At 34.1% G+C, this 16,519-nt stretch overlaps 1 protein-coding gene across 1 annotated transcript; it reads right to left on the bottom strand.

Moving 5' to 3' along the window:
• Positions 1-832: 832 nt before the first annotated feature.
• Positions 833-2,504, bottom strand: LOC141714143 (uncharacterized). Its single transcript, XM_074517679.1, has 4 exons — positions 2,348-2,504; positions 1,803-2,083; positions 1,458-1,687; positions 833-1,352 (listed from the first exon to the last, which is right to left on the bottom strand). The coding sequence occupies exons 1-4, from the start codon at positions 2,502-2,504 to the stop codon at positions 833-835; spliced, it is 1,188 nt and encodes a 395-aa protein (XP_074373780.1).
• Positions 2,505-16,519: the final 14,015 nt, after the last annotated feature.

Raw genomic sequence — 16,519 nt, 5'->3', positions numbered from 1 at the left:
TCGTAGTTTGTTTCTTCAAGAATTAAATTATTTGAACCATGATGTAGATAAGTACTTGGAGGTTGTGGCAGTTGAGCATAATTTTTCAAAGATCTTCCAATAGAACGAAGCAAATCATCTATCTCTACACAAATTAGAAGAAAAATATGTCATAACATAATTACTGATAATGCGCCAAAAAATTTGATGAATGAAACAATAAGAATATAAAATTACCTGCAACAGTACAAAAAAATTCATCTATTTATACATAAATTAGAACAAAAATATGTGATAACATAATTAGTGATAATGGGCCAAAACTTTGATTAATGAAAAAATAAGAAGATAAAATTACCTGCAAGAGCATAAAACTCCAATTGTCTATCATTTAAAATTAGCTTTTCATCTTTAGTCAAGTTCCTTCTTTTCAATAAAATATCATCAACCATATGCTTCCAATGACAATCCCACAAATCTTTCAAGGCAGTAACTTTACAATTGACTATTATATGAACAAAAAGTTGTCTTATTTGCGGTGCTAATCCTTCAACTGCACATTGATCCATGACGTCGTGCCATTCTTTGTCATCATCAAGCAATCCATATTCTTGACAAACATCACGAAAAGTAGATAAACAAACTCCGTTAACAGTTCTTAAACTTTCAAAAGAAGTTGGTCCTCATAATTTTATTAACAACATGTGCAGGTACTACACTTCTCCACTGCTATGATGAGCATAAGATAATCTTCCAATTTTGAAAACCTCTTTTCCTTTTATTCCACCTTTCACCGTCATTCCAAACATAATATTGAGGAATTTCATCGTATGTGTATTGACGTGCATTATTATCAAATGTATTCAATAAAAAAAAGTTCTAATTTGCTCTTTCGCTCTTTTTCTCTATCAGCAACAGTTGTTAAAGAGTCACCTTCGCGGAAAGTACAACTCTTTTGGCCTGGCAAATGGAATGGTAGACGCTCCACCGAAAGAGTTCTAATGTGTATAGGAAAACCAAATATCCGATAACTCGCTTCAGCACCACAAACATATCTCCCATCAAAGTAGGCTTGAATTTCATCATTACAGTCACCATTATTTTGAGTATTTTGCTTCCTTCTTCTCCCTCTGACCTCCACAGTAGCCATATCATGTCCTTTGAGACAATATTTAAATAAATATTTCAAGCTGCGAGCATGACAACAAATTTTAATGTTCATGTGACATTGATACTTTACCAATAAATCATGGTTGAATGGTACAACCCATTGATGGTCTAAATCAGCCTTGCCTTTGCAGACAATTGTAGCTTGTTTTTTTTGCATATAGATGGGAAATCCACTTTCATCAAAGATAGTTCTATCACAGTACCTGATTAACAAATTATAAACATGACATATTTAAATACTTGCTGACAAATTTTAAAATTGTCATTAGTAATCTGGCAGCTGCAAATTGAAAAGGTTAATTTGTTACCTTTTAGGAAAATGTCTTATACATTTACATTTGTTCATGCAAGGAGACTTTGGATTTTGCAGACCACATGGTCCATGGATCATAAAAGCCTTCACTGCAGCATATCCAACAGGATCTTTGATCGGGTCTGGAATCTCCGCGGAAACAAATTTGTCAACATTGAGTTTCAAGTTCTTCTTCGAAGCACTGTCAAGCCATATTAACATATGCACGTGCGAAAGACCTCTTTTCTGAAACTCAACAACGTACATGACTGCATTTTTTGATAAAAAAAAATTTGAACTCGATTAATTATTTAGCAAATACATCAATTCCCCGAATAAAGATTGAAATATAGAAATATACCTCCATTACATGTCCCGGAGAATTTTTCTTCTCAATGTCAGTGGTAAGTTGATCTAATTTGAGTTTAAAAACTCTAGAAATAATATCTGGACAGTTGGGAGCTTTACAACCAGGAACAAACTTCATCATTTGTTGAATTTCATCCCACATTGAATTACAAGTCATTGTCAAAAAGATATCGGGATGCCCAACATGCCGACAAACAGCCAAAGCGTCTTGAAAATTTTGTTGCATGTAGCGTTTAGACACAACAAAGCCAGCAGGTAGAATTACACTTTTACCTACATTGGCGCCATTTGAATCACCATTACGAATAGCATCACAGATATGGCTATACAGTTCATTTCGTAAAATAGTTTGATGCTCCCGAAACCACCACAATCGAGTTTATTCCATTGAAGAAAAATCATCAACTATGTATTGCTGGAACAACCTACCACCCAAGCGAGGGGTCATAGCTATGGAAAATATAAACAAGAGATAGAAATTAAAAATGCTACACATATGGTTATGCTGGAAATTAAATATGTAATACAATTACACACCTTCATTTTCTCGAACTTGTAATTGATAGGAGTAGTAATCCTTCATCGATATAAAATCACGACCTTTGGTGGAATCTGGAGGAGCACTTTGAAATAGAATTTTATCATGATAACCATCCTCGCCATTAGGAAATAGAATGGGATATTGAAGGGCCATTAATTTTGGATGAATGTACGAAACACGTTATAGTTTCTTCATCTTGGTTTCAATAATAATGTCACGACAGTTATTAGCGCTATCAATCATTATCCCAGCAACCTCATCACTAGCAGAAACATGGTTCTCCCTGCCACTTTGAGATCGACAAATTTTAAGCTCCACTTTCAAATCAACTAAATCGTTGTTCTCAAAACGATCCCGAGCCATCCTAAATCTTGTAACTAATTCATTAGTCTGATCTAACATAGTTATAAGACCCTGCACAACCTCTGCATCAACAACTTGATTATTACTGACGTTAACCCAACGCAATCTGTTATTAACTTCATTTGCAGTATCATATATATATAACTGACAGAATTTAGGAGTGCCACAATCATCTGGGATCAACGAACCAAAAACATGGTGGTTTTGGCCGTTCAAACGATAAATATACGGACCCCTGGTATGGTTAATGGAATGATCTACATTTCCACCAGTTTGCGTGAAGGAAAACATTGCATTGTACATGTTTATGCATCTTTCAAAGAAGGGTCCTTTCTGTTTGTCCGCATAAAGATCACGCAAGTAAGGTGGTGTGGGTAATGGGGCTGGTAGTTTCACCTCACCTTTCTTACAACACATAGAAAATATTGGTTGTCCCTTTGTAACATTCTTATTAACTCGTTCTTCTTTCCACATTCTTGCATTACATTTTGAACAGTTGACAGAAGGAGGTCCCAATGTTGCATATTCCTCAGGAATTATATTGTTTATATTCTGCTCTGAATGACCGTCCACATTATCCTGTCTATTTTCTTCCTTTGCAAAGATGAATGAATACATTAACATTTCATATATTTCAATATCCACACTAATTAGAATTGTTTTGCTTGCTTACCCATATCAGAATTGTTATCACTGTCCATTTCAAATGATAAATCACAATGGTAACTTAAAAAGAGAAAATACATTTAACATTTGAGTATCATTAGTAAAACATGATTCTCATTTAAATAATGTCAAAAACCAAGCAACACTTGTTGTATCATCTGATTTCACCTCATCATCTGTCAACTGCAATGGATCCACTATGGAGTTCTCTAGAGAAGGTAGTTAACCAACAGATATCAGTTAAATTTTGTTAGTGACAAAATGAATATGTGTGCAAACACATGTGTTAGGTCCCAATGTGTTTGTAGAAGGGGGGGTTGAATACAAACAGTACCGAATAATCGAATTAAATGCGGAATAAAAAATGTGAAACAAAATTCAAGTTAAATAAAAATATTATTAAACTTGAAAGGTGTTACAACAACTGTATCGATTACAAGGTATTAATCTCAAATCAATTATCACAAATCTAGAATAAATTCGACATGAACTTTTTCTATTTTTGCAATAATTAGAATCAAATGCTAAACGCGATTTGAGATTAAGTTCTAGGGATTTTAATCCGCTAGATTGATACACAAGAGCAAGATAAAGATTTCTAGTGGATTGGATTTAACTTTACAATCTAGAAATTTAATCTTGAAGTATGCAGATGAAAAGATGAAATATTTCTTCTTGATTTTCTTTTCTGCCTTGTTTCTTGACTTCTGTGTTCTTAATAAATAAGTTGCTGCTTCTCTGCTCCTTTTTAAATCAACAAACGAATAGAATTGACTTGGCATGACAATCCTATAGCTGGCAAGACTTTCGGTGAGACAATTGAATGAACTAGCAAGACAATCTGAATGAACTAGCAAGACAATCAGAATGAACTAGCAAGACAATTATCCTCCTAGAGTAACTTTCGGTATGACAATGGAAAATGGCCTAGCATGACAATCGGTATGACAATCCAGATTGTCATGCTAGTTCATTTCCATTTGTCTTGCTGATTTAATGCTTGAATTTAATCCAATTAAACTTCTGAAAATTCCTAAAATTAATTCAGAATTAATTAATCAATTAATTCAATTAATAAATAAATTATTCTTTGCAGATATAATTTATTTTCTTAATTAAATTAGATGAATTAATTAATTAATAGAGAATTAATTCTAGTCTTGAGCAGCAACCATTCTTCTGCAAATCTTCTGAAAATCACTGAAAATTATGAATCAATTCCACCACTTCAACGTTGACACTCGATGTACTGTCTGGTTCATGAGTGACTAACTTCCGTGACGTTTCTTCATGTCTTGACTCTGACACTTTGATTTTCTTCAGATTAAATCCTTGTAATTAATTGATACTCTGACGAGATCTCTGTCACTTGATTAAATCCACGATCTTGACTTATATCACTGAGGCATGATCAATTTCTTGAACTTCTTCCAGTGAATTAATTCCTCAAGTCTGTAGATGAACCTTGTCTCTGAATCCTTTGACAGATATTACTTTGCGAGATCTCTCTGACGGTAGATCCACTATTTACTTATTACATTCTTATTTGAGTTGAGTTGAATCCTCGAATATACAAATAGGTCTATGACATATGACTTACAACATGTTTGAATAAATTACCTATTTGATCATCATATAAATCATTCATATCTTCCTTCTCCGTCTTAAATTCTTGTTCAAATAAGTTTCTTGTTGAGTCACAATCTTTTAATTTGGCATTTCCCTTTGAATTATTTTGTTTTCCAAATGACGAACTTCCAATGTTTGTTAGATTAGACAATGGAGATCTGGTAGCATGTTTAACAGCTCGGAAACGAATTTTGGACAGAGGAGTATTCTTTGAAACTGACATTTTCATAACACAACAAAAATTAATCAGGACAAACAATAAGGATACATACATGTAAATGTTAAAATAGCAAGTATAAATAACAGAGTGCACCTGATCCACGGGTTGAAAAAGGAGTGGAATTGTCAAGGGTAGAATTTGACATTAAAGGTGGAGTTTTAACAGCAATAAAAATACTGCAACTTAGTTATGAAGATAGACAAACTGGAAACATTAATAGTAAACTTGAGAAACATAATTACATATTCTTAGATTTCGACACTCTGGAGAATTAGGAGTGGGGAATATGTTTTCTTTGCCGATGTTAAGTTTTCTTTTTCTTGTCTTCCTGTTCATATAACCTGCAAAACAAAGTCATACAACTATTATCCTTAAACTAAGTACTAAATCAAGAATTATAAAAACTTTCAGTTTGTACCTTGGATCATATCTTCAGAAGTAAAAAGATGGTCAGATTTTCGAGATTCATCATCCTATAAAAAATGAATGAATATCATATAATTTGAAGATCATGCAAGATTTAAGCAAATGAAATTAAAAAAAATTACACACATCCTTCATCGTTGGTTTAAGCTAGGAAGCTTGTTTTTGGTTTAATGACGAAACACAATCCAGAGATAAGCTTGTAGTTGGGATTTTCAAATTTCAAATGAGGCTTTCTGTGGAAGTTTGATATGTAGTTGTTGATTAAATTAAATATAAAATGGTTTATGCAGTGTAGTTAAAGTATCATCAGTTCAATTTTTTATTGTAGAAAAGTCATAGGAAGGAAAGCACGTGCAGTGAGCAGGGCCGCAGAAGTGAAACATGACGCTGTTTAGAGGCTGGTAAAGGGTGGTAAATTTGTAAATATTGTGAAAATTAGTGACAATTGTCCAGCAGACGTAATAACTGTAGCAATAACGCAGTAGCAACTATTATATAAATAGATATATATATTTAAATTATGATTTTCAATTAAAAATTTATAAATTTATATGTAAACCTCTATTAAGGAATAACCTCCCTATAGTAATATTTTTTCCTAGTCCCAAGGATATTACTGTATAGAGGTTTTATTGTACCAAAATATAATGAAGTGCTAACGTATGTTATTGAAGCAAAATAGTAACTGAACTCGAATTTGTTAGACTAGGTTTTTCAATCCGGTTTATGTTAGTTTGTGTTACAATTTTTTTATGGATCAGGTTAAAAGAATTTATACTGATTTAATTCGGTTAAGTTGCTAAAATGTTATAAATTCGATCAATTCGATCAATGTGCATTTTTAGAAAAGGGTAATTTTCTACCAAATTATTCCATTTTATTAATTTTGTTTGAATAAAGTTTAGGGTTATTTGATAAATCTGAACAATAATTTCTGAATGGTTAAAATCTGGACGAGTCGATTCTCTGAACAATAACAATTCATTTAGATCAATTGATAAATCTGAATCATATTTTCTGGATAAGTAGAAATTTTAAAATGTAAATTAAATATATTAAAATTTTTAATGTTCTCGTTATTTTAATCAAACTAGAATTATTTATTCCACATGTTCAACATATACAACTACCTTACGAAGCTGATCTTCGTACACCTTATAAACATGTTTTTAAATTATATATATATAATTAAAATAATATTATAAATTTTAAATTTTTGTGTTGGTCTAAAATTCTGAATAAATAGAGACTGAGACCTATAAGATCCGTCAAATTAATGATATAGTTTTATGCTTTATACAGGTTGTTATTCCCTAAAAATACAACAACAGAATTACAGAATGGGGTTGAATGGAAGTTTGGTTTCTTTTTGCTTTTCTGAAAAATTCTTTCTTAATATACAATTGTGTTTTGAATATGCAACAGTGCAAATAAGACTTTAAAAGTATTTAACTCACAAAGGAAATAAACACAAGTTTAAAAACTTACTGGTGGATTTGTATTTCCATCAAATATGTATATATTGAAGAAATTTATGTGATGCAAGAATGCACACAGTTGCTTACAAGTAAATTTTACAACTTAGAACTTGAGAGTACTACAAATACAACTTGCTCTATTTTCTTGTTGTTCTAGTTGATTTCTTAGATCTAAGTTACTTGCTGCATTTGGTTTAAATATTACCAAGTTACATATGCAATGAGACAAATAATATTTCTATCAGCTAGGTACATTCACAAATTTCTTCATTTCTCTGTCCAATGCAATCCAAGTTAAATACAACATCTTTGAACAAGCTCGTCTTGCATGTAAATGGTATTGGGTAATGAATATGAATATAACACGGGGGGGGGGGGGGGGGTTGAACGTGTTTTAGACAATTTTAATGGCTTTTCGAACTTTTAAGAATGGTGAAAAAAGTAATTTGTATTATAGAGATAATGTGCTTTAACAGAATAATTAAAACATGCACATGAACACACTTATCTTTCAAAACTCACTTAATTTTATATTAAAATCAAGCTAGTGTTTTGCTACAAATTTCTGGGTTCTTAGTATGTTAAGAACTCATCTTCTCTCTTGAGAGTTATAAGAATTTTTCAGATCTATTTTGTTACACTTAAAACAAAGCATTCAGTGTTTACTTTATAGAACAGTAAACACTGGTTTTTACGCAGCATGTACTAAACCCTAATTTTGGATAACCAAATCTTTCTATTTCTGGCTTAGTGTATCTTTGCAAACCATGCATGCCTGTGACTTTACTTTGCCAGTTAATCTTGACCTTTGATCTTGTACTTTTCAAGCTGCTTTTGTAGACTTTTCAAATCAGTGATTGATTTGTTTGTTGATTGATAATCTTGGATATTCAACTGGTCTGCATCTTGTACTTTGAGTTTTGCCTTGAGATCTCCAGTTTGTTATATAGAGAACTCAACATCTCGATAAGTATAATGATTTATCGAGATCTCTCATTACTCTATTGTTGATATGACTTATCGAAATCTCTGAGTTCGCGAGTGTAATTTTGAGTTATCGAGATCTCTGAGTTCTCGAATGGACTTGACTTATCGAAGTCTCTGAGTCCTCGGATGAACATGACTTATCGAGGTCTTCATTTCTTTGCATGTAGAATTTACTTATCGATATCTCTGAGTTCTCGAGTGACATTTTGACTTGTCGATATCTCAGAGTTCTCTAGTAAAGAAATGACTTGTCGATATCTCCAATCTTCATGTCTTCAATTTGGCTTGTCGATATCTCTGAGACTTCTCTATAAGCTTTTTTTTGACTTCTTGATAAGTCATTCTGGAGTTCTCGAATGACTTCTCTATAACACTTAAGCTGTGACTTGTAGACTTCTTGACTTAGGATATTTTTCATAAAACAGATTTATTCAACTCCAAGCTTCTTCACACTTTCTCTGAGGCATGATCACCATGATCTTCTTCTAGAGCTTATTCTTAGGCTTGAGACTGTTTACAGAATAATACTCCAGTCTAGTCTATTTATATTTTTACAGACTTAAATATTATAATATAAAATGCAAACTTAGATTACAATACAACTTACTCAGGGTTGTCAATTTGACTTAGTCCTGTTATAGAACAGGCATGTTTTGCACAACAATCTCCCCCAATTTGTGAGAAGATTGCTTATCACAAATTCATGTATGTTAACAAGACTAACCCCAAGCTATAATGGACAGAAACAATCTTTACAACACAAAAATTGATAGAATTACAATCTTTATCATTGAGTGGTCATAGAAGTTTTACCCAAGTATTGATTACATAAAATCTTCATAGTTTGGCTCTGTTCTAATGAGATCTTTAAGAGTTACTAACACTTCTATTTCTTCTAAGATCTCAGTTCCCCTTAGGCTTCCACAAACTTGAGCCAATCATCCAATGAATAACCATTTAGATATTATGCTCTAAATCAAGAGAATCTGCCAACTTTTATATTCAGAAAAAGTCCATCTTTGGAGAGTCTGCTCATCCCCTTTGCTTTAAGCTCATTTGATCTTTTCTCAATTCTTGCAAGTTCTTCTTCATACTTCCTATCTCTTTCTTCCTTTTCAGCCTTTGCCCTTGCAATTTTCTCATCCCTTTCTTTCACCCATACACAATATGCAGGTTTCCAAAATCTTGTGATTGTATCATTGTCCTTCATTAAGCTGATCACCCTTTTGAATTATGTGGTTGAAAGTGTGTCCATTAGATTACTGCCAAGTAGAGTGAAAGATCCATCATCATAATAGATTTTGACTTCTGTATATGATACAACCCAGACTCCGACTATTTCTTCAGCTAGCTGTTGAAAATATTCTTCATCTGTGAGGCACCAATTTAGTACAAGAAAGTCAGTTTGATCATAGCAATTCCATAATGATCTCTCAGTAACTGGCAGTTGTTTTGCTTTTCTTCCAACATATTTAATGTGTATCTGGATTGGAGGTTTGTATGAAGGTAGGGTTGTGATTTTCTTCAAGATGGTTTGAGTGGTAGTGATTGGAATTTTGAGAAGTGAGTTTGCAGTTGGCTTGTATAAAAATTTTGGCTTTGAGGTGAGAGATGGTTGAGTGTTTGAGCTAAGAGATTTGGTAGGTTGAGATTGTGTCATTTGGATTTGTAGGGTTTGTTGGTGTGGTCCTGGATTGTCTTCCGTCTTTTTCCTCCTTCTATCATCTCCTCTCTTCTTATTATCATCCTTCTTCTCATCCTTCTTTTTATACTTGCTGCCAGTTGCTCTTGAAGATTGACTTGGATTTGATCCAGAAGGTTTTTGTTTATCATCCTTCTGCTCGTCATCATCCTTGTCATCTTTTAAGTTGAATTGAGTAGATGGCAACATGGTGTTAACATTTACCAGATACCTTTCAAGAATCCTGATCATTTTTTCATCTTCAATTTTCTTGGTCTTTTTGTACTTTAAATCGGATTAAAGAGTCATGACCAGCCTCATGTTCCCTCTCACATAGTTCTTGGGAACATTAAAAATTTTGTTCTTCTTGGTTTGTGAGCAGATGTAGGATATCTCTTTGCTTGGATATAGATAGGCTTCAGGAAAAGCTGTTATCTGTGCATTTTTGAGCTCATGAAGAAACTGAGTGTCCTCTGTGATGACTACATGAACTTTGTCAATCACAACATCTAGCTCAGATACCCTTAGGGTTCTGAGATTTCATAGAGAGACTTGAAGGCATCTATCCACACCACCATCATTGATGTTAACAACAATCTTCTTCTGTAGATAGTTATCAACATTCATAACTACTGCCCTTCTAGAGTTGATTGTCTTGGCCAAGTAGATAGTTATCAACATTCACAACTACTGCCCTGTAGATAGTTTCACACTCTTGTCCACACCACTTAGATCATACCTTGACATTTGTTCTGAAAAGATTTTGAATTGATTCTTGATCTCTACCTGTGAGGGGATTATCTCATTCATCTTTTTCCTCACCATTCCCATAATTTTGTCTTGATGGCCAGTTAATGTGACAGTGAGGGCCTTCCCAAAATTATGAAAGGCCTTGATTTGAGCTTTAGTCACTACATTTACTGCATCATAGAATTCCTGTGGAGACAGGCATCTGGCATTGCTTCTAGAATGGTGAGATACTATTCTCTAAACTGTGCTAGGAGTGTGTCCATTTCTATCTTGAACTCCTTATCCAACCAGGCATCACATTTTGCATATCTACCAACTTCATCTACTATTTTGGCCTGTTGGTCCTCCACATCTGTTTAATAAGACAACATTGTTGCTTGATAGTCCTGATTGGACATATCTGATGTGAGGAGTTGTTGAGAGATCTGTGCAAGTCCTGCTAGCTGGTCAACCATGAAATCTTCAAAAGTAGGTTGAGTTGCAGCTTCTTGTAGCTAGTTAGAGACTAGATGAGTTCGTTGAGAGGTTGAAGGTTCATTAGTTTGGATTTGAGAGAAGCCAGGAACACCTGTAACATGAGTCACAGTTGGACTCACAGTTTGCAATGTGGTTATGACAAGGTGTTATTCCTCACTAGTTGTGGGAACCTCCATTTGAATTGGAGGGGATTTGACTGTGCTACTGTCATTTGCAACAACCTCAAACCCTTGTGTGTTTTGCACCACACTATCACTTAAATGTGCTATACTTGCCTCTCCCATAACAGGGTCATTGACAATTGTACTCCTAGCATCAATTGCTAATGCAATTTCTGCTAGGGTTTTGAGGGGAGTTATTCCTGGAACAGGAACCTCCAATTGTATTGGAGATGATTTAGATAGCTCCCCCTCAGGAGTACTACCCTCAAACCTAACAGCATGTAAAGGCTGATTTGCACATGAAGGTGCATTAGTGATCACCATGGGGTCTTCAGTAAAAACTGATGAATCCCTCATGTTTGTGATGGTGTCATCAAGGTCTACCCCATTTAGTAGCCTCTCACCATCTAAATTTGGTGTCTGGGTGGTGAGCAAGGTTTCTTGAACCATGCCACTTGATTGAGTTTGCACTTGAGGAATGGATTCAAGTGCAGTATGTGAAAAAGAAATTTGAGAGATTAAGAGTTGTTGGTGAGTAGTGAGTGTTGGCAGCTCCCCCTGAATGGATGAGGGAACTTCAAGGGATGTGCTCTCCTTGTGTGTGTCATCCTTATTTCTTCTTTCATACACTTGTATTTGATAAAGTGATGGTTGTGCAGACTCTTTACAGGGAATATTTGGGAGAATGCTCTTTTCAATAGAGACACCCTATTGAGAGGATGCCTCTAGAGTCTATTCAAGACCCTTGTTTACAACTACATCCTTTTGGGAGGATGCAGAGATATCTAGAGTGGTTAACTCAGTTTGCTTAGCCTTCTTTGGTTTTTTGACCAAGGGTGACTCAGTTGGTGTTTGTTCTTCACTACTCTCACTCAATACATTAAGGGTTATCTCATTTCTCTTCTTTTTACTCACTTCACCCTTTTGAAAAAATGAAATGGTTGATTTCCTAGCAACTATTGGTTTTGAAGAAGTAGGCTCAACATGGGTACTTCCACAGGATTAGGGACCATTATTGCACTAGATTGAACTACATTGGTTCTCATGTTAGGCATAGGGTAAGGATAGGTCTTAAATATTTCAATCATGAAAGGTGTTAATCTAAGACCCACATGTAACTTATTCTTAGTAGTAAGTGATCCAAATAAGATTTTGGACACTTGCTTACAGTTGCCTATTAATAACCTATCTACACCCTCAAGCATATGTATGTCATTTACTTTATGATTTAAAGCAGACATTATGAATCTAGGAAGAAAATTTTCTTTACCACTTGAAGTGAATGACATGATGAGCCTGGTGCTCAATTCCTCCATAATGTATTGTCCTACATTAATCTGCTTGTTGTGAGCCATTGAGTAGACCAGCTTCTGAACAACACTAGAAATATTATCAAATCCTGATTTCCTGCATGTGAAAGCTCTTATCACAGAGTCAAACAGAAACGACCACTCCCTTATTAAATTTTTCTTGTTCAAGCTAGCCAAGTTAATCTTCTCAGAGTAGTTGATAAAATCCAAGAATTCATACAACTCCTCCTGAGTTGGAATCTCTACTACATTGTCAGTTGGAATGTTCAAGGCCAGGTTCATATCAGCTTCAGTTATCTCAATTTGTTGTCCTTTGATTTGACAGTTAACCACTAGACTTGAATATTGATCTTCATGCACAATTGTCCTAGCTACAGTTGTGTTCCAGAAATCACCCAATACATCGAGATAGAGAACTGGGTTAGCTGTAAGAGCTGCAACAAAGTAGGTTTCAAATAAGAACTTGACAAATATTTTAAAAGCTTCAGATGCTTGATTTGCATCTGAGAATGCAAGGAAGTTGGTCTCCTTTGGGATGAAGGGTACAATAATGTTTGCTGCCATTGTTGTGATTGTGAGGATTAATAATGGATAAAAGAAATTAGTGAGAAAGGATTTAAAACGAGATAGAAATCGGTTTGGAATTGAAAAGGCTAGGTCACTTAGAGTTCTCGAAGGCGTAAGTATATGTATGTTGAGATGTCTGGGTATTTACAGTAAAAGTAAATGACTTGTCGAGAACTCAAAAATTGACGTTTGAGATTTGTCTATCGAGAAGTCATTTTGAACAGTGAAAGACATATCGATAAGTTATTTTGTTTTATTCTTGTAGAAAACTAAAAATAGGCTTATCGAGATGTCTAATATATATCCAGTTTGTCCAAAATGGACTGAATTATTTCCAATTTTTATTTAAATAAATCAAAATAAAATCAGAATAATTTTGCCAAAAGTATTTTACCAAAATAATTTATTGGATTAAATTATTTCAGTTCTGAGTTATTTATAAGTCTAAAATTATACTTGTAGAGAATTCTATGAGTTAACACTTATAGAGAACTCTACAATAACTTATCGATAAGTCATAATAAAGTCACTCGGGAAGTCAGAAAAATGGCTTATCGAGAACTCACTCGAGGAGTCTTAAAATGACTTGTCGATAAGTCAATTAGACTTATCGAGAACTCAGTTCTCAATATACTTTTGATCACTTTGATTCTGCCTTGTGCTAATTTTACATATTAAAAATGTAAATCAACAATCAGGCAGTTTACTTAGAATTTGAAAAATTCCAAGCTGAATTCTGAATTTTGAAAAATAAATATATAGAGATTTCTGAAATATTTATACTTCATATTTCAGTTAATTTCCAATTAATTAAATTAATTTTGATTTACTAGAAATTAATCTGTTGCAACACATTAGCCGAGTTCTTGTCTTAGGATGAAGAATTTAACATACCAATTCCACCTACAAGTCTAGTGAAAGTTGCTTCATCCTAAGATTTAGTAAAAATGTTAGCTAATTGTTTTCTGTTGGAACAAAAATAAGCTCAATGATACTATTTGTAATATTAACTCTAATAAAATGGTACCTTACATCAATGTTTTTTGTTCTAGAATGATTAACTAGATTAGCCACAATAGATATAGCACCAGTATTGTCACACATGATTGGAATTTTGTGTAACACGAGGCCGTAGTCCATTAGCTGATTTATAATTTAGAGCACTTGAGCACATCAACTTCCAGCAGCTATGTATTCAGCCTCAGTTGTGGAAGTTAACACAAATTATTGTTTCTTGCTATACCAGGATACAAGTCTTTGTCCAAGAAACTGATAACTTCCACTGGTACTCTTTCTGTCAACCCTGCATCCAGTAAAATATGCATCTGTGTATCCAACAGCTTCAAAATCAGTTCCCTTAGGATATCATAATCCCAAGTTTGGAGTCTCTTTTAAGTATCTGAAAATTCTCTTTACAGCCATCAAATGTGATTATTTTGGATTGGCTTGAAATCTTGCACACAGACATGTTGCAAACATGATGTCTAGTCTATTTGTAGTTAAGTAAAGCAATGATCCAATCATTCCTCTATAGCTTGAAATATCTACACTCTTGCCCTTTTTATCTTCATCCAACTTTGTTGCTGTAGACATAGGTGTAGATGCAGGTGAACAATCATTCATGCCAAACTTTTTCAATAAATCTCTGACATACTTAGTTGGCTGATGAAGATTCCATCACTTCTTTGACTGACTTGAAGTCCAAGAAAGTAACTTAAGTCCCCCATCATACTCATTTCATATTCACTCTGCATAAGCTTAGAGAATCTTTGACACAGTTTTTCATTAGTAGAACCAAAGATAATATCATCCACATAGATCTGTACTAGGATCATATCATCACCATGCTTCTTTTAAAAGAGAGTTTTGTCAATTGTACCTCTAGTGAATCCATGCTTAATCAAAAATTATGACAGTGTGTCATACCAAGCTCTAGGTGCTTGTTTAAGTCCATAAAGAGCCTTAAGGAGCTTGTATACAAAATTTGGAAATTCTGGATCTTCAAAGCTAGGTGGCTGTTGCACATAAACCTCTTCTTCCAACTCACCATTAATAAATGCACTCTTCACATCCATTTGATATACCTTGAAATATGAATGTGCATCAAATGCCAGAAAAATCCTTATTGCTTCAAGTCTTGCAACTGGAGCAAAAGTTTCATCATAATCAATTTATTCCTCCTGTGAGTAGCCTTTTGCAACCAACCTTGCTTTGTTTCTGGTAACAATTCCATTTTCATCCATCTTGTTCCTGAACACCCACTTTGTTCCAATAATACTTCTATTCTTTGGTGCAGGAACCAATTTCCAAACTTTATTTCTCTCAAACTGATTTAACTCTTCTTGCATAGCAGATATCCAATCAGGATCAAAAAGGGCTTTCTCAGTTTTCTTTGGCTCAACTTGTGATAGAAAATATGCATGAAGACATTCATTTACAATTGTACTTCTAGTCCTCAATCCGGCAGTTGGATCACTAATAATTGCTTCTCTAGTGTGACTTCTGTCCCACTTCCTTATGTGAGTTTGTTGACTTGTGTTTTCTGCATCTTCTTCATTACTGACATGTCTTCCATAATTTTCTTCTTTTTCTCCCCCTAAGTTTGTACTATCAAATTTAGGTCCATGAGATGAGCTTCCACTCTTATGATTCACTTGTTCAGTTGACTCTTCATTTATTCTGTGATTTGTGTTGACTTCAACTTCATCATTAGAATCACTATCAATGTTGAAATTTTCAAATTTAAGGGCTTCAGCTTCATTATCATCAAGGCATTCTAATCCGGGGCACTTATCATCATCAAAAGTAACATATGTGCTTTCCATGATCTTCTTTTGCTCAATCACATAGACTTTGTAAGCAGTTCTTTTCAATGAATATCCTAGAAAAATTGCCTCAAAAACTTTGGAGTCAAATTTTCCCACATATTCAGAGTTGTCCTTCAATACATAGAACTTGCTTCCAAACACATGAAGATGCTTTACAGTAGGCTTTCTTTTAGACAAAATTGAGTAGGGTGATTTGCCAAGATTCTTATTGATGAGATATCTGTTTTGAGTATAGCATGCAGTGTTAACAGCCTCTTCCCAAAAACTAGTTGGCATTTTTGCATCTTGTAGCATTGTTCTAGCAGCCTCCACCAATATTATGTTCTTTTTCTCAACTATACCATTTTGTTGAGGTGTCCTAGCTGCTGAGAATTCTTGAATAATGCCTTTGCAGAATTCAGTTGCATTCCTAAATTATGTTCCATTGTCACTCATCAATCTTTTCACACAATTATGATCTTCGGCCTTCTTCTCAATCTTCTTGATGTGCTCAATTATGATGTGTGGAGTCTTATCTTTAAAATACATAAATTCTACCCATGTGTACCTTGAGTAGTCATCCACCATCACAAGTGCATACCTTTTTCTTGAAATTGACTGGACATTAACTGGTCCAAATAAATCC

This window comes from Apium graveolens, chromosome 3 (assembly GCF_009905375.1).
Source record: "Apium graveolens cultivar Ventura chromosome 3, ASM990537v1, whole genome shotgun sequence".
NCBI classification, from domain to species: Eukaryota; Viridiplantae; Streptophyta; class Magnoliopsida; order Apiales; family Apiaceae; genus Apium; species Apium graveolens.
The sequence above is the reverse complement of the archived record's forward strand: the minus strand, read 5'-3'. Positions and strand labels throughout refer to the sequence as shown.